Raw genomic sequence first — 17,505 nt, forward strand, 5'->3', positions numbered from 1 at the left:
AACTGCATACTATCCGGCTAACGAAGCTCAGGCGCCTCTTGGTGTTTACTGTCATGTCTGAGGTAGACATACCCTACCCAGCTTCAGCTTGAAATTTCTGTTTTAATCCTCATGACCTGGCGTGTATTACTTTTAAGGCGCTCATCTCCGCGAATAGACGTGTCCCTTCGTGCATTGTGCAAACATAGAGTGCTGATTAACCCAGCGGTAGCTACACTGGATGTGAACTTCACAAAGAGTTCACCTAGAACTTTCCTCCGGGGCGCGGGGGGTGGGGGGTAAGGGTAAATGTAGAGCCAAATTAATAATAAATTATGCTTTTGTGGAAATTTTAAGGTGTGTTCAGTGCGTGTAGTTAAATCATTGGGTTCTCTTCCCTGCAGAACTGAAGAAGTAGCCCTAGGGCTCTGATAGTTATACATTTTGCATATTTGTATGAAAAGTTGTTGATGTGCATATTTTTGTACCCACAACCAACACCGAGCATATACTGTATTTATTTTTCTTCTCCTCCCTTCTCTTTTCTTTATCTTTTCTCTGTCGTTCTTCTTTCAAGAACTTCAAACAAGTTACAACTTCAAACAAGCATCAAAATTATAGAAGACGTTAAACAGACCCTCGCCCAGGTTGAAGATCCTGTGGATGTACAGAAATTGGATGCAGTATTGAAAAAGAACAGTGGGTATGCAACAATGGTGAAAGTTTGCAATATTCTGCATACAAATGGACAACGTGTGGATGATCTGGAACTTGATGTGTCTGACTTTGTTGCCCAAAAATTCAGTCCACTTGTATCTTGCGAAGTGGAACGTGTGTTTTCTGAATATAAGACTATTCTAGTTGAAAACAGAAGGAGCTTAAATTTCGAAAATTTGAGACATCATGTTGTTATAAAATGCAATCATGATCTTAATCTGTAATTTATTGTGTTTCATTTAACGCCGAACCATATTAATTGAAAAAAAACTGTGTAGGGAATGAGCATTCAGAATAATGCATATTCATTGCATAGTTCCATGGTTTGTAATATAGCCTACAGCATTTATAAATTAAATGGGTTTTTAAAGTGCATATTTTACACTTTTTTAGTGCATATTTGCATGCATATTGCCCTAGTTATTACAAAGATTATATATTTTAAATGTATCAAATTACCAGCGATTAGAACAACGGTTCCGTAATGATTGTTGTACGCAACCAACAGTTTGAAAGTCCCATGAGAGAGTATCTATCGGGAAGGCTTTGTGGTGTCCATCACCTCCAGTGCGCCCCAAAATTTTAACTTCAGTTAACCTACCAGTTGTCTAAGAGGTTCTCGCCTGAAATATACTATTTCCAGATACGTTACCGCCTGAAAGTTGACGATGTGGTACATACGAAAATACACAGAACTATTTAACCAGGAAGTATTAATGTCTTGTCCTCTTCCTCCAGTTTGACAGTTCGCAAGAGTCAAAAGGGGCCAGAAAACGAGAGCCGTGTATCTGTCCATCGTGATATATGAATAACATATAAAAATATCCGCTTTGCGATTCGTTTCCACAATCTACCGCGTCATAAATTTTTCACGGCTGACGTTTAATGTGCAGTAGTACAGGAGCGGCCATAAAACATTTGCCCGCTCTATCTGACTGGCTTCATCTTTGAAATCCATCAGAACTCGTTTTGCAATTACAGCCAAGCTTGTATCGTGTCCCTTCTGGTACGCCATTTGCTTTTTTCCACGTTCGTAGTTGTGTAACGTCGAATGATCAAAAAAAGAAACAATGATTTGACAGATTATTGATTGGTGCTCACGTCTGTTTTTGGCAGTTGAATTTGCCATAATCAGAGTTGCCAGGTTGCTCTTCTGAGAAGGTAATCCATCCATGTTTAAATACGCTCCGTTACAATTCGATTGTGATATTTCGTTGTCATAAATGAGAAAGTTTACATCTGATTAAATATATATATATATATTAACTCATATAACTAAATGAGTTAATATCATGGGCGTCAGGAGGAAGGGGGTCGAATATGTCTATTGCCCCCATGGAAATTGTCGTAGTTTATTTCAAGTTACAAAAATGAATCATTTTATTTTTTAGCTAACAGAAATAAATTTCAGTTGGTTAGTATTCAAACGGAATAGCCAAAGTAAACATCTGTGCATTAAGTGTACAATACATGTTGTAAATTGTGATTCATATTATGCCATTTAGTCCAAGGAATAAATGGTTCCTCTGTTTTCAAAATTTCAAAAATTAGAGTTTTTACGTGAGAGAGAAACTCGAGTAAAATTTGTCCCTAATCTTTTTTCTTGAGCGTATTGTTCAAAAGTTAATAACAAAATGTAGAATAACTACATTTTAGTACACTAACTGTACGAATTGTAAACAAAAGATAATGAAAAACAGTTGATTCACTCATCTGGTGGATCAAGTGGAAATCTTTCAGCAAGAATATAATAATAATAATAATATAAAATGTGTTTATTTTCATTAGTTTATAAGTTAGGTAATTATTATTATTTCTACTATTCAAGTTTTATCAAAGGCCCCCTACAAATATTTCTGGCGACGCCCATGGTTAATATGTATCTTTTTATTTTGAATTTCCATACTTGATATGTGTGTTTCATTTATTTGGACTAAATCTCCCGGATGCGTGTCAAGAGAGATTAATAGAAGACAAATCAAAGGAAATGAGAAAATGCAGTTCTAATGTTGTTCATTAAATTAAGATCGCTTCTTTAAGACAAGTACATAGCTGTTTATTGGCATTCTCGTAGTTATAACGAGGTATTTCCTAAAACAAGTCCGTAAATTACGAACCAGTTTGCAATTTATAGGGAAATTCCACAAGATTTTTGCCTGTAAGGGGACGTGCAATCGAGTTACATTTCAGGTTGCAATGAGTTAATTGATTGCTTCATTGTTTTTGTCTCGTAACTACTCACTGTAAAAGAATACCAGAACAGCAAATGCAGTTAGATCGATGACTTAACTGCATGTTTACCTAATATAAAAATATCTTAACAGGTGTCCTTTGCATAATTGTAACATAACGATATGTCAAGGTTGTTGCAACACGCACACATACATGCATATGTGTACCTAGGTATATCAAGACGTTTGTACGATTTAAGTAACAAGAGAGGAAGGAAATTATCACGTTCATAACTTACTAATATTATGAATACCAAGAAAATGACGTCGATTATTATCATTTGGGATTATTTGTATGACTTCGTTTATTAGTTATAATAACTGTGCAGAATGATCATTGAGAGTTGTCACTAATATTTAACAAACAAATTTAACAGCTTTAGACACTTCTCTATCATCCTCCCTGTTTCTATACTCAAAATCTGTAACGTATAATAACAAATTGTAGCTGTGCTCACGACATTCTATCCTGTTGTGTGCTCAGATCGATCTGTCTGATTCACACATACTGTTGGTCTCAAGAGAGATACAAGTTATGGTCGATATCAACTGATGAGTACAGGAGGACGACACCATGTTACGTAGCTCTAAGTTATACTTGTAGATACTTTCATAGTACATCAGTAGTTATCTATACACATATATGTGATATATTATATATGGAGGCACAATAGTGGTTCGGATTCCACTTTAAACTGTAGGCCCAGTCCCAATTAGCCTACGTGTGCATACAAGTGGACATAAAGGAAATCTCAAATCAAATCAAATATTATACACATGTTTATTATGTTATTACATTTAAAATTACTAAATATTTTAAAACATATTATCAAATATATATAAAATAAATAATTTGTTTAACTTATTTATAAAGTAGCAAACTAATTCCTTACAAACGGATTAAAAATATCAATACATTACAAAATAGTTGAAATGGCTTTATGTCTTAAGTTTGTGTTTAATATTTGTGTAAATAAATTAGATTTCATAACTATATTTAATATTTGTATTGCATTCTTGTGCATATATTTTTATTGGTGTAAATCTGTTAATGGTCACCTGAGAGAGAGAGAGAGAGAGAGAGAGAGAGAGAGCATTCAACACTCACAAACATACACATAGACTGACATTATTCTTCGTTCTCTGTGTGTGCTTTCGATATTATCCTTAGTAAACTATATTTGAAGATAAAATTAATTGCTTATCTTTGTTGAGGGGGAAATTTCCCTGTCCCCCCAGGATTTCGCACCCAGATTGGTTGTTTATCACTACTCCAATCCGACATTTACGTTTTGAAAGTTGAACTACCCTTGAGCGTTTGGTCGTTATGTATTGTGGAACATTTGTTGGATGTTAAATCTCTAGTCCTGCGTAAAAGCAACGAGTGGAAGTGGTCGCCAAGCATCCGGAGGTTTCTGATGTCCTCTATCCATCACGTGACCACAACGATGACCACGCGAGGTATCTTCAGAGGGTCGAGTTACTCGAGCGACGAGAGTGTCTTCCGTGATAAATGGAAGTGCTCATTGAGTTGACCCTTCACAGTTCATCCAGGTTGTGGAAGTATAGCTGGGAGGAAAAACAGGACAATATATCAAAACGTCACGGGTTCAGCTGAAATGTCAGTCTCAGTTTTGTTTTCCTTTTTTTGGAAAAACCCGTGGGAAAAGTTTTGGTTGAATGTTGGTCAAGATAGAAAGCCTTTCTGGGAACTGGGATGTTATTAGCTCAGTCTAATTGCTTCATCAACTTCGACCATAGTTTAATTTTTAGTCTTAATCAGATTAAATGTAACAATCTGAGCTCGTTCTAGGCGACAATTGTAGAGTGCGATGCATAAGTATTATCACGCAAATTGTCCATCACAATGTTTATTCAAGCATTGAAACAGAACGCTAACCAAGCTACTGACAACTTCTGAACAGTGGGATCTATGAGTATTACGTGCAAATTGTCCATCACCATGTTCGTTCACTTTATTTGACCCAATAAGAGCTTCAAGAATTGAAAGAAAACTCAAAACAAGCTGTTTACAACTTTTGCACCAGCATACATAATCCATCGCTTAAAAACACACAGGATGTAAATGAAAAATTAATGAAGATAATCATGGACAATTTGCCGAGCAATACTAGTGGATCCCACTGTACCAGCAGTAATCTTCTAGTCATGGACAATTTGTCGAGTAATACTTATTACCGTGCAAATTGTCCATCAGCATGTTCGTGCACTTTATTTGACCCAATAAGAGCTCCAAGAATTAAAATAAAACTCAAAACAAGCTGTTGACAACTTCTGCACCAGCATACATAAAAATCCATCGCTTAAAAAACATATGATGTAAGATAAAAATTAATGAAAATAGTAATGGACAATTTGCACAGTAATACTCATGTATCCCACTGTACAATGATAAAATGGGTAAGTGAAAAAAACCTTGCTTGATTGAGTGACTTGGTTTATTTTATTTAGGTTTTCTTCCACTTTTGGCTAACCGCGACGATGGGGAATGATTAGTGATAGAAGGAAATGGATTAAAAGACATTCACAAAGTCATATCGACATCACTCAACACGAGCCCCACAGAGGATTATACTGGCTGAGAGTCCATACGCCAGAGCCTCGTTAGTCTGCAACAATGCAGTCCAGGGTGTACTACGTGAAAGAAGTTGACATTCGGATGTATTCACAAAGGGCCACCCTTTGCACTGCAAAATACCAAACTAAATGCAACAACTATACAAGCATAAAGAGTAATCCTGATATATCCCGTATTGAAATTAATCTACTTGTAATTTATACTGTAGTTAATATACCAAGAGCTAATATGTACACTCGCCTCAATTAGTACTCCGGCACTTTGTTTCTTTATACAGCATATTTGCAGAAGATACAATTCAGTCTACAGGTGTATCAATATACGCTGTATAAAACACAACTTGCTACTAACTTCGTTGACCCTGTACATAAGGTTGTTGATAAAGCAGAGAAAGTTTAGACCACTTTCAGAAAAAAAGAAAGAAACATTCAGATGTGATAGATTTTTCGTAGTCAATAATCGCAAGGTACTGGGAGATTGTAGTCAAGAACAGATCCAGATTTTAGCATGTAGCAAATGAAAAACTAAGTAAAACCATATAAACTAGGATTAGGAATTACATAGCAAACATGTAGAATTAGTATTTCATAGTTTGTTTACCTTTACAATGTATACATATATGTAGTTATTTAAAATGTCGAACATGCTTTACTTAGGTAGCTACTATCATCAGACGTGTTTGTTACTCATGAAGGGAAGCGATGAATACAACTTTTGGTACTATTATAGTATGGGGGTGACACCTATAAATCATATATTTCGCACTTTTTTACATTGCTAACGTACTATTTTGGAATGCGGAACATTTCCTAAGATGAAATAATGCATTTCTATCTAAGATAATGTCTATTTCTTACATTTACGAGTACTTACTTGTTACTTGTTATTTCGATTCTGTAACACATTATAGCGGGCGATAGCGTACTGGTTCAGGGCGCGTTGTGCGAGTGTTTTGTCGATTTACGCAGTGTTGCAACCTCGTTCACCGGAAAATACCTACTTTCGTGCCCGGATTTGAAATTATGCTAATACCTCGCAAACCATTGACGTTAGCCCCACAAACCATTCACATTAGCCCCAAAAACCATTTTCCGTAAGGTTAGGTTAGGTTAAGTTAGGTTAGGCAAGCATAGTTTAAAAAAAATAAAAATTAAAAATACTCGACACGTCATGTTCTAGTGAAAACACGGCGAGTTTGAAACACTGACTACGGGGTTACGTCATCTATCATTGTGCTCTCGTGCAGAAAACAAATGGCGGCAGCAGAAACAGCGTGTCGGACAGAGATTTTCGCAGAAAACTACATGTATTCGCATTAAAATGGATCAAAACTACATTCACAAACTTCCACAACGCTACAGAAAATTATTTCCGTAAGTACTTTCTCCTGCAAATTTTAAGAAATCCGTCACCCCTATACTATAACTTTTAAATGAAATTTGTCCATTAATATAATACTTTCATTTAATAACTCAACATATATATGTATATCCTTTAAAAAAAACAGTCTCGTTCGATCTCGTTTCGCTTCTGAGTATCAAAAATGTGATATCATTGTACATTTAGCACACAGTCTAATCCAGTAGCATTTCATTTGAATATTGATATGTGGTTGCACTTCTTTTTACTGCAATTCGCAAGATACACATTTCAACCATTAATACATAAACTGTTTTCCATGTTCCTGTCTATCGCTGTCAATGTTTAGCTTCTCAAGATGTGTCGAAACCAGGCTTCCCGCCAGTGCAGGAGACTGCTAAACAGCAAACCTGCCACCATAATGAACCACTCCAGTCGCTGGCGTGTTTTTCTGCTACAGGCAAACGTCTGTTCGATTCTTCAGGAAAGGGAAATTCATTTGGATGTCTTTCTCACTTACCTCCTTGTAGTCTGGATCGCCGTTTCGGACTGACGGACAGGTACAAGGAGCTGACATTAAGGTGGCTGGGGTTGAAATGGAGAAGTTCTGTACGCGAGATTCGTTCCTCTTCAATGAATGTATGAGTTGAAAGGGAAGCTCCATGGGTAGCTGAAGAAACAGGAAACGGTGAACACATGTTGACAGCTGCATGTGTGTCTGGAGGTTCTCTTACCAACTATACTTAGTTGAGAATCTAACGTTTGCTGCGAGATTACGATTAACATTTAAATATATGAATGCACAATAACTACTGAGAATTTATAATCTGCAAAACAGTGAAAATAAAAATATTAATTCGGTGGACTAGTGTTAAACTGTATAGCCATCAGTGATGTGCGTCTACGCGTAAAGAACGATACACTTAGATTACGTAATCTATGTAAACAACATGGCGAAACGTGATAACTTAGCAAAGGGCGCCGTGGAATTAAAATAAAATTATACTGCGTATTAGTTTCTGATGTGTAAGGAGAACTTTTCATACTATTTCTTCCAAATTCGAACAATTTCTCACCTAGGAAGAAACCTAATATAGGAAATATTCTAGTGTTTTATGGGGAAAAGACCACTTTTGCCTCACGACTGCCATCTGTTGTTGTTTTTTGCATTCTATTTATCTTCTTCCATAGTTGATAATAGAAGAGAAGAGAAATTTTGTTGTAAATGGGATTCTTTCAGTGGCGTCTCGTCCCTTGGGGCTTCCGGGGCTTAGCCCCTAAAGAAAAACGGACGTATTCACGTAATTATCAATCATCATAACGCATAACTATCACACAGTCTTTTAAAAGGCGACTTTTACCCACGTAAATTCATCGTCTGTTGCAATGGATACGACAGCGCTCCTAGCGGCAAAAAAGGTAAAGTGTTCCCCTGTGCATAGCACCACGACATGAAGGCGTATAGGCGGTGTGGGGGTAACGCCCCACACTTTCTTGATCCGGTCGTGAGTGGGGTGATGTGATCAGCATCACGCCCCTGACCGCCTTTACCCCCCAGGGTTTCCCCCAGGTACCCATGTTATTCGACGCTGGGTGGACGCCGGGGCCGCTTCCATTGTTAGAAAAGTTCCCGGATTTGAACCGGCCGGGGATCGAACCCGGAACCTTTAGCATAGTAGTCAGACGCGTTACCGACTGAGCCACCCGGCATTGATGTCAATTATCGCTTTCCGGGGCACGTCGCAAAGGAAGGCGTGGCCTACACCCACCTACGCTACAGTGAAGGTCACATGCTAGCAGAGAGAGGAGGGGAGAGCGCAATGGATTTGAGTGCTGATTCGGGGCTACTTCCGTTGCGTCGCGTTCGATCTCGCGTGTTGTTCTGTAGTGTTTTGGTGGCTTTCATTCGCTATGTTTGAGTGAGTTTGGCAGGGTTGATGTTCGAACACAAATTGATGAAGGACATAGGCTGTCAATTACAAGACACAATGAATTTGTCCTGAAAAAATAGGCATATATTAAATAGAATTATCGATTGCTTAAAATTCTGTGGTCGACATGAACTTGCTCTACGAGGACATAATGAAAGAGAACAATCTTTAAACAGAGGCATCTTCCCAGATTTATTATCCCTTCATAGAAGAGGTAACTTCGTGTTCTTTATTGTAGTGAAGAGTTGAAAAACATAAATTCTATCAGTAGATTGCATTCATTTTTTATTTAAAATTATTTAGAGGGTACCTTTTCAAAAACAGTAAAAATGACAAACATAGTTTTAATAACTCCAGTGGCAACAGCTGAATCTGAACGATGTTTCAGCACATTGAAGCGTATTAAAACCTGCTTAAGAAATGCAATGGGACAAGGCAGACCAAATGCATTGGCACTTGCTTACAATAGAGAAAGAATACATTTCAAACATAGAGGGCTTCAACGAAAAAGTAATAACAAAATTTGCTGAGCAGAAGAACAGGAGCCAACGTTCGTAGAAAGGTATGTTTCACAACAATACCTGTTTCTTTTGTAATCATGTGAATTGTCATTATATTTTAAATTATTGAAAAAATAAGCCCCGGCCAAATTTGAGGCCACGAGACGCCACTGGATTCTTTTCATTTCGTTAGGAACCAATATATTTGAAAATGTCACTTTCCTTTCATGAAACCCTTGAAAATTAAATTTAATGCAGTTTAGATTGACTACGTAGTCTATGTAAACTACAACCCAATGTAATCTACGCGTAGATTACGTGTAGACAACGCACGTAGACGTAAACTTATAGTCTACGGCACATCACTGCTAACCATGGTCATTACTAAATATTGTCATATAGATAAATACCCTACGTATTGCGTATTTTTACTCTTAATTTCGTACTGCGCTACCAGATGGTGCACCTGGGAACGAATTCATTTTTTCATATTATATGCTTCATCTTTATATATCTGTGAAATGTGTAAATGTATATAATCTTGGCAAAGGTTTAGTGGAATTGATGTCGTATGCAAGTTAGTGCATTCGGTAAAACATATTAAACTGCAATGAACTTCCATCTTAGTAAAAGGTAAATTCAGTTAATATTAAAGATGTTTTCATACGTGCCAAAAAAGCAACGGATGTGAGATATTAACTGAAAAAATAAGGGTAGGGTGGGTGTTGTGAAATTGGTAACACTTCGTTATATCGGAGACACATTTCTTCATTTTTACAGAAGAAACTTCTTACGGAAATGAGTTTCTCTAAGGTTTCCAACGTTCGTCGAGGTATTTTCTTTCATCGTGGAATCTATTTCACCGGGAAATCATGTATTTTTCAAGAGAAATATCTCACCGACGCACAAGTGCCATTGCTTTCGCTACGTGAACATGCTGCATACGTTTGATGACGTAACCCCCTGTCAGTTTTTCCAACCCCCCCTTTTTTTTAACTATGCTTGCCTAACCTAACCTTATCGGAAATGGTTCGTGGGGCTATCCGTCAGCTACCCGTGCATAATGTACAATTTGCACACGTGACGAACACGATAGTAGGTATTTTTCGGTGAAGAAGGTTGGAAACACTGCATTCCTACAACGCTAGTCAACCTCTGCCCGTCATATTGTGTGTTACGGAAGCGAAAAATGGAATTAAAAAAAGTACTCTCTATGTGAAAAATTGTGTTTGTTTTCGTGTAATAAGCATAATGGCACCTTGAACTATGTTCCGCAATACACAATTGGTAAGTACGAACCATGCAAAATACAAAATATCCGATTTTAATGTGTCTCCGATATAACGAACTGTTACCGTGAAATTTGTTAGTATGTGGCACTAAAAACGGGGCATGAAATTTCAACAGGTCGCTATCTATTACACATAAGTTTGTGTAAAATAATAAAGGAACACATTTGTTCAAATATGCGAGAACGAATAATGGTTGGCCAGCATCATTATTAAATGTGTGACTTCCTCTCTTCAAACTTTTTCAAGTGTCTCGTTCAACTTGTGATAGACTATTCATATAATTTGTGATTGTTTTGTGAGAGTTAATAAAGAACTACTTGAAGCTAGTATTGTGCACATTAGCTGAAGTTGGTTTCATCTATCTTTCCAGGCAGAAGAACTGAATTCCATCGTAGGCAATGCGTTTCGTATGGCTTATGCTGCCCAGTTGCAGCGGCAGCCAAGTTTCCAGGAGGTGATCGCGTCACAGCTGGACAAAGAGGAGCCAAAGAACAAAAATAACAATAAGGAAACTGACGCCCACGTTTGGGTAAGTGTGTTTTACTTTTGATCCATTTGCAGCAAGTATTGTCATATTTTCCTGTCTTGAGTCTGTCAGAGGCCAATTTTTTTCATGGAATCGTCAGCGTACAGACATCATTTTCCAGTATGGGGAATATGATTTTGATCAAGTAAGAGACATATATATTTGTAGCTGACAGTTTTAGATATGGCTCACAATTTAATCAAAATACATTTTTGTTCCGTTTGTATTTTTCAGTACTTTTTACAACTGAATTACAAAAAAATACTCAGTTACTCATTTTCGAAAGGAACTCGCTCACAGTAACATTACTTCAACCGTAAGTACTCTACAAAAGTACCTTGAGTAGTTGACAGTTATTTTGAAAATTAAGTGAAAAAAAAACTAAAAAAAGTCACTTTTACTTGTAACTGCCTCGTTATTTACAAAGACTTGTATTTTTTTAGGCATTGCGTTTCGTACTGATTTTGTAATTGGCTATCTTCGATGGAGTTGTTGTGTTGTGAGTGTAATGGGAACTTTTTTTTTTTCAGAATGCATTGAAGTATCGTCGTATTTATTGTGTACTCTTACACAGTTACGCTCCATAATGTTTTGAAATGTGTTCAAAAATAAATCGTATCACGACTTAAATATAAGTGGCGAGGTGACATATTGAAATATGAAACCATGTTAAACTTCGTGCTTCAGTAAGTTGGTAAATAAGCTGAACTTGTTTCGCAATGCAGTTGTTCTTTTTTGGGGAGGGGGGAGGTGCAAGTTGATTTCCTAGTTATAGCTACTTTCAAACTTTATCATGATAACGATCAGAAATGTATTCGTGCTCTGAAAGTTCTTGAAAAAGTTAAATTGCATCTTCCAACCGGCTATCTTCGAGGAAACCTTTATAGGTTCCTTGTTGCCAAACGACCATTTCGAAAACTTCAGTTGAAGAGATAAAAGACAGAAGTATGAAGAAGTGATTAAAGTTGTTTACTGTAAACACACTAAACAGTTTGTGATTTTCCAACATTGATGACAACATAAGTCTGTGAATTGACAATTCCTACTTAATTACATTAACTATTTCTGTACTGTTATTCTGAAGAGCTAGGTTAGATATCATTTGAATTCTGTGAATTTTGCAAACTTAAACGCTGTAGGTGTAAATTCTACTCCGTAGAGATATGACTCGTGTGTCAGGTTTATATTACAAATATGTTTATCTAGTATTTATTGTATATACGATTGCTTACAGTGCAAAGTTTCTTTCATTGACTTGTGATTATTACAAGTAGAAAAACACACTTTTCATTGTTACCTTTTAAACAATAAACATAACGAGGTTTGTATTTGTGTTTATAATAACCTTAAGTCAGTGAGAGAAATTAGGTGTTATTCAAGGATATGTTTAGACGGGGTTAAAGGGGGTGTTGACCTCCCCCGAAAGACTTCCGCCGAACTTACATAAATATAATAATTAGATTGTGATTATACAGTTTTCCGTTGCCAGCGCCTGCGAAAATTTATGCCTATCACTACTAAAAATAATACGCATAAAAATATTTGTCAGGGATGGACGTTTTATCAGCTGGACGTAACAACCTTTTTCGTATTCAACATGTGCACGTCATTGTCTCACATCCCCCCCTGACTGTCCAGACATGCCACGTTCACATCCTCCCTATTCGCCAGGCATTGTCGTTAAACTTAGAACATGTTTTAGACCCATTGTTATAAAATATTGGAATTGTATACAACAAAAGTCGTTTGTGTACACCTACGTAAAATGGACAACGCCTGTTCATCACAAGACAACAGGGACAGAATGTTAAAGATGGCCGTTGCTCCCAGAGTAATTTTCTGAAACCAATTTCGTTTCCGGTGGGGGAAGGAGTGAGATGAAATTGAACCAGGGAAAAGCGCAAGGAGTGAAAGGGGGAGGGAGACCAAGAGTCAGATGAGGCCTAGAAGAAGAAAAAAAACAGGAAAGGGGGGGAGCTGCGAAAGCGGGACAGCGATCCGATGATGACCCCCGAGGGAAAAATCGTTGAAGGTCCATCCTCTTAATTTGGAACGGAAGGGAATCATCGCCCTACCTGATGACCTAACTTTAGATTTCACCAACTTTTCAATTAGCTAATGGACAGCAGCCGGGAGAGACGTTGGTAGCGGAAAGGCCGATGGGAATGCAGCGAAAGGACCAGCCGCGTGGAGCATTCCGGGATACAATGCCAGACCTGTTCACGCTCTTGTGTGTGCCTTTGCATGTAATTTGTAACCAATGGTTCGGCTGTTCGGTTCTTAGCCAGAGCACACGGTTTCTGTGGTTTAGGTCTCGTCTAAAACAGGGAAATTCGCTTTTTATTCACCTTGTGTGTGTGTGTAAACGGGCTCTATTTCGAGTGATAGCAGACGCGGATCCACCGGGAGGGCGATAGGGGCCCAAACTTCTAGTTTTTTTTTCTGTTATTATTATGCTTAACATTTTTTGAAGACTCAAAGGTTCTGTCTGATCACCAAGTATTACAGGCTCGAGAATCCCACTCCTTGCTCATGATAGGTTAATCGGAACTGGACCTACAGTTTAAATTTGGATCCGAATCACTCTACGATATGCCTCAAAAGGGGATCGACGCCGAGATACCTTTAGAAAATAGGTTTTTGTTTTCTTTGTGTGCATACCTGATCGTTCAGTTTACCGTGGTAATGCAATGGGAGGAAATATGATAACGACACAATAATAACAATCACATTCCACCCCTGAGTCATGCGCGTCGGCTGGAAATTTTCATCTACTCTTTTTCAATTTATGGCAATTTATAAACGAAGCACTTTATTTCACCTCATTTTGCGTCATTGGTCTTGAGATATCGAATTTAGTACGAAACTTTCATGATTTGCAACACTGAAACTCTGTTAATTTGTAACTTTCACACGTTTTGAAGCTTCTTATACTACTTCGTTTGCTGCTGCTACTAATGTTAGAAGTAACTATTATGCAATCTTGGTTGTAACAAGTACTATATTATTAATATAATAAACTTATGGGATGCTGAAATAACTAAACTAAAACTGCTACTACTACTACTACTGCTGCTGCTGCTACTACTACTAGTAGGAAAATTTCTGGTGACGCCCATGCCCTGAGTCCTATTTTTGCAAAATACGTGGTCTGTTAGGAAAGTAATGAGACTGGCAAAAGTTTGAACAACGTTGTGCCATCAAATTTTGTGTTAAGCTTGGCGAATCCGCTACTGTGACTTATTAAAAGTTACAAAGGGCTTATGGAGAACATATACTATCTAGGGCACAAGTGTTCAGATGGCACAAGTCCTTTTTAGAAGGCCGAGAACAAGTGGAAGACGAACCTCGTGCGGGGAGACCTTCAACCTCAAAAACGGATGACAATGTGGAAAGGGTGAGGTCAGATCGTTGATTGACGGTGAGAATGATCAGTAGTGAGTTAAATTTGAACGTGTGTACCGAATGAAGTCCTTGCAAGACTCAGGAAAAGGGTTGCACGTGTGCGACCAGGCATTGCACGCACTTGGATGCTGCACCACGACAATGCAGCATGTCACACGACAGTCTCCATCAATGTTTTTTTGGCAAAAAAAAAAGCATTCTTGTGATTCCTCAGCCCCCTTATTCGACGGATCTCAGTCCCTGTGACTTTTTTTATTCCCCTTGCTCAAAAACCACTTGAAAGGGCGCCATTTTGATACCTTGGATAATATCCAGAAGAGCGTAACCGACGAGCTAAAAGGTATTCCAGCAGAAGCCTTCCAGCACTGCTACGAACAATGGAAACAACGCCTCCATCGCTGTGTAGCTGCCCAAGGGAACTATTTTGAAGGGGATAACCTCGATTTGTAAAAATAATAAAATTCATCATTTACAGAAAATCAGTCTCATTACTTTCCTAACAGACCACATAATATCGTACTCTCTAGAACATGGAAGTCAGCTTGGTTGCTGTTGACAGTACTATATATTGTTTACACAAAACAGGGTGAGGTACCCGAGTTAAATTCGTCCCTTCCAACTGCAATCTCTTGATCCACCACTGAGTGATAATGCTTCTTCGAGAAATGTGTGACTACAAAACATTGTTTCATAGTTGTATTGCTTTTCGCTTTACTTATTTTTTCCTGTCACTTTTTGGCTAATCGTGACGATGAGGATGATTGGATAAAATTGATGAACGCAGTGGGCTTCTCTTCTACTATTTATTTATTTATTACGACCAATTACAGCGTTCTGTAAACTATAAAGTTTTACAAGGCAATCAACAAAGGCTCAGTACAGTTGTTCTGCAATCATAACATGGTTTACACTTACATGTTTACTGTGACATGATACTAATTCATAATAATGATAAGAAAGTTAACTAATACAATCATACATTACATTCAGTAATAACGGAAGGATCGTAAGGTTCAAAATTATCATCGGGAAAGGAGGAAAAAGGTGCAGATAGAATGCCTTTATTCAATGTTCTCTCTTTCTGTGCCTTCTGTATATAATTCGCGCGGACCGCAGAGAGAACTGTAGTTGCGCGCGGACCGCAGAGAGAACTGTCGTTCTGCCGAATAGGTTTTGTTGACGTTTGCGTTTTCTCTCGCGGGTTTTGCTACAGTATCTTGAGAACTATTGGGGCTTCAATGATTATATTGTACCATTTTATAGCTCTCGTTCTGCTCTACAAAATGAGACTACAGGATTTTATGTAGCTGCTCAAGAAGAGTGAAAATCATTTATTTTTCTATCCAACTTTTAAACAAAAATGAAACAAAAGGAAGGAAAAAGGTGCTGAAGCATCAAAGAGGGGATGAAAAGGTTATAAATGTGCTAATCTCACGAAAAGGTGCAACAAAATGTGTTCATGTGACTTCATTTCATGTCCTAAAATACATATCTCAAACTATCTGTATCAAAACAGCTACATTTTTTGGAAAGGTGCTGTACATTAAAATCCGTCCCCTAATAATAATAATAACAGATAAACAAAACAAGTTCAAGGAAATGAGTTTGTTAAATATTCAATCTTATCAGTGTTCTTTGTTCCATTTCAAAGGGTTTTTACGAGTTGTAACAACCTTCACACACACACACAAATGAACGAAAATAAAGAACCCAACGCGTTAATCATAATAATAATAATTAATACAATACAATACAACTGCACGGAGGTCATGAGCAGAAAGAACCAAAGCTCAAGAATAACATGTCGGACCCAAAAATTATAAAACAGTTTTCTCATTAGTAAAAAGAGAGGGGTTAGAACACACAAGTGTCTGAGACAATTATTGTTGAGTTATGCTCAGATAGGCTATTCGAGACTGCACCTACAGTTTAAAGTGGGATCCGAATCACTATGTGCCTCCACCGGGTATCGAACCCGGGAGACAATTTTTGATCCTTTATACCCTGTGCATAAGAGCTGCTTGCTATAGTCTATACTGTCTACAGTGTGCCCCGGGAGTCTGTGTTGGCGGATCAGAGAACTGTGCGGTGCTGCAAACGGCTGGTAGATGTCGCGTTTTCCCCTCCATGCACTCACTTCCCCTCAAACGTTCATTGGTCGAGCCCTCTGGAGTCGCAGGACTTTTCATTCGCTTGCTCCACAGACGTCTGGGACAGAGTATAGAGTTAGGTTTCTTTTCAAATTTCTAGCGCAATTCGACAAAAATCGAGAAAATTTGTTATCCGACATTGGTAATTAAAATTAAGGTACTCCAAAGCGTAAGCCAATCAACGTCTTGCTCTTTAAAGTAAGTTGAAAATACCCCGAAGAGTCTTGTCTGTCGAAATCCAGGAAATTTCATAAACACACTTGCAATAACTTACACACGCTGTATTACCGAGCTAAAATTAACTATCGGGTGCTCCTCTAGGAACTTGTTTATCCCCCGGTTGTAATTAGCAACTTTTTAAATATATAAATAAAAAACAACTCTCTCTCCTAGAGGCGCACTCCTTTTAATACGGGGAGCAAACAAACTCTGAATCCTTTTGAAGTTCATTTCCCAAATTGATTAGCCCTCCGGCACCATCGCTGGCGCGTTTCAGGTGCACAAAGGGGTTTCGTCAATTTTGGCAATCGCTTCAGCTGTCTCTAATTCCCCCCCCCCCCACCCCCAGTTAAATTACTTGTCTGGAATTTCTCCGTAATCAAGTCTTGATGTCGGAAAAGGAATGCCTTCGGAGTCTTCTTGAAAAGGAGCGACTGGCAATTCCACGCAGCGTGGTTTATTTTCTCCATCGCAATTCAATGCGAAATGGTTGGTCATTATGACAGTATAGCCAGGCATTGGCAAGCAGCAGTGGTGCTCCAACTTCCAACCTCGATTCTGAAAGGATTGGGATTCCAATCTTAGATCTCGCGAGCC

The 17,505-nt window shown here is 38.0% G+C and overlaps 1 protein-coding gene across 3 annotated transcripts in view; it reads left to right on the top strand.

Annotated features, from left to right (window-relative positions):
• LOC145996048 (EGFR adapter protein-like) overlaps nt 1–17,505 on the top strand; it is a 1,377,132-nt gene that overhangs the window by 1,316,116 nt on the left and 43,511 nt on the right. For all 3 annotated transcript variants that reach the window (XM_083132260.1, XM_083132261.1, XM_083132263.1), the window contains one exon: nt 10,979–11,137. In XM_083132260.1, the coding sequence (XP_082988386.1) occupies nt 10,979–11,137 (159 nt within the window). The remainder of the gene's footprint in view (nt 1–10,978; nt 11,138–17,505) is intronic.

The sequence above is a fragment of the Lepisma saccharinum genome, chromosome 12, assembly GCF_977018435.1.
Source record: "Lepisma saccharinum chromosome 12, izLepSacc3.1, whole genome shotgun sequence".
Taxonomy (NCBI): Eukaryota; Metazoa; Arthropoda; class Insecta; order Zygentoma; family Lepismatidae; genus Lepisma; species Lepisma saccharinum.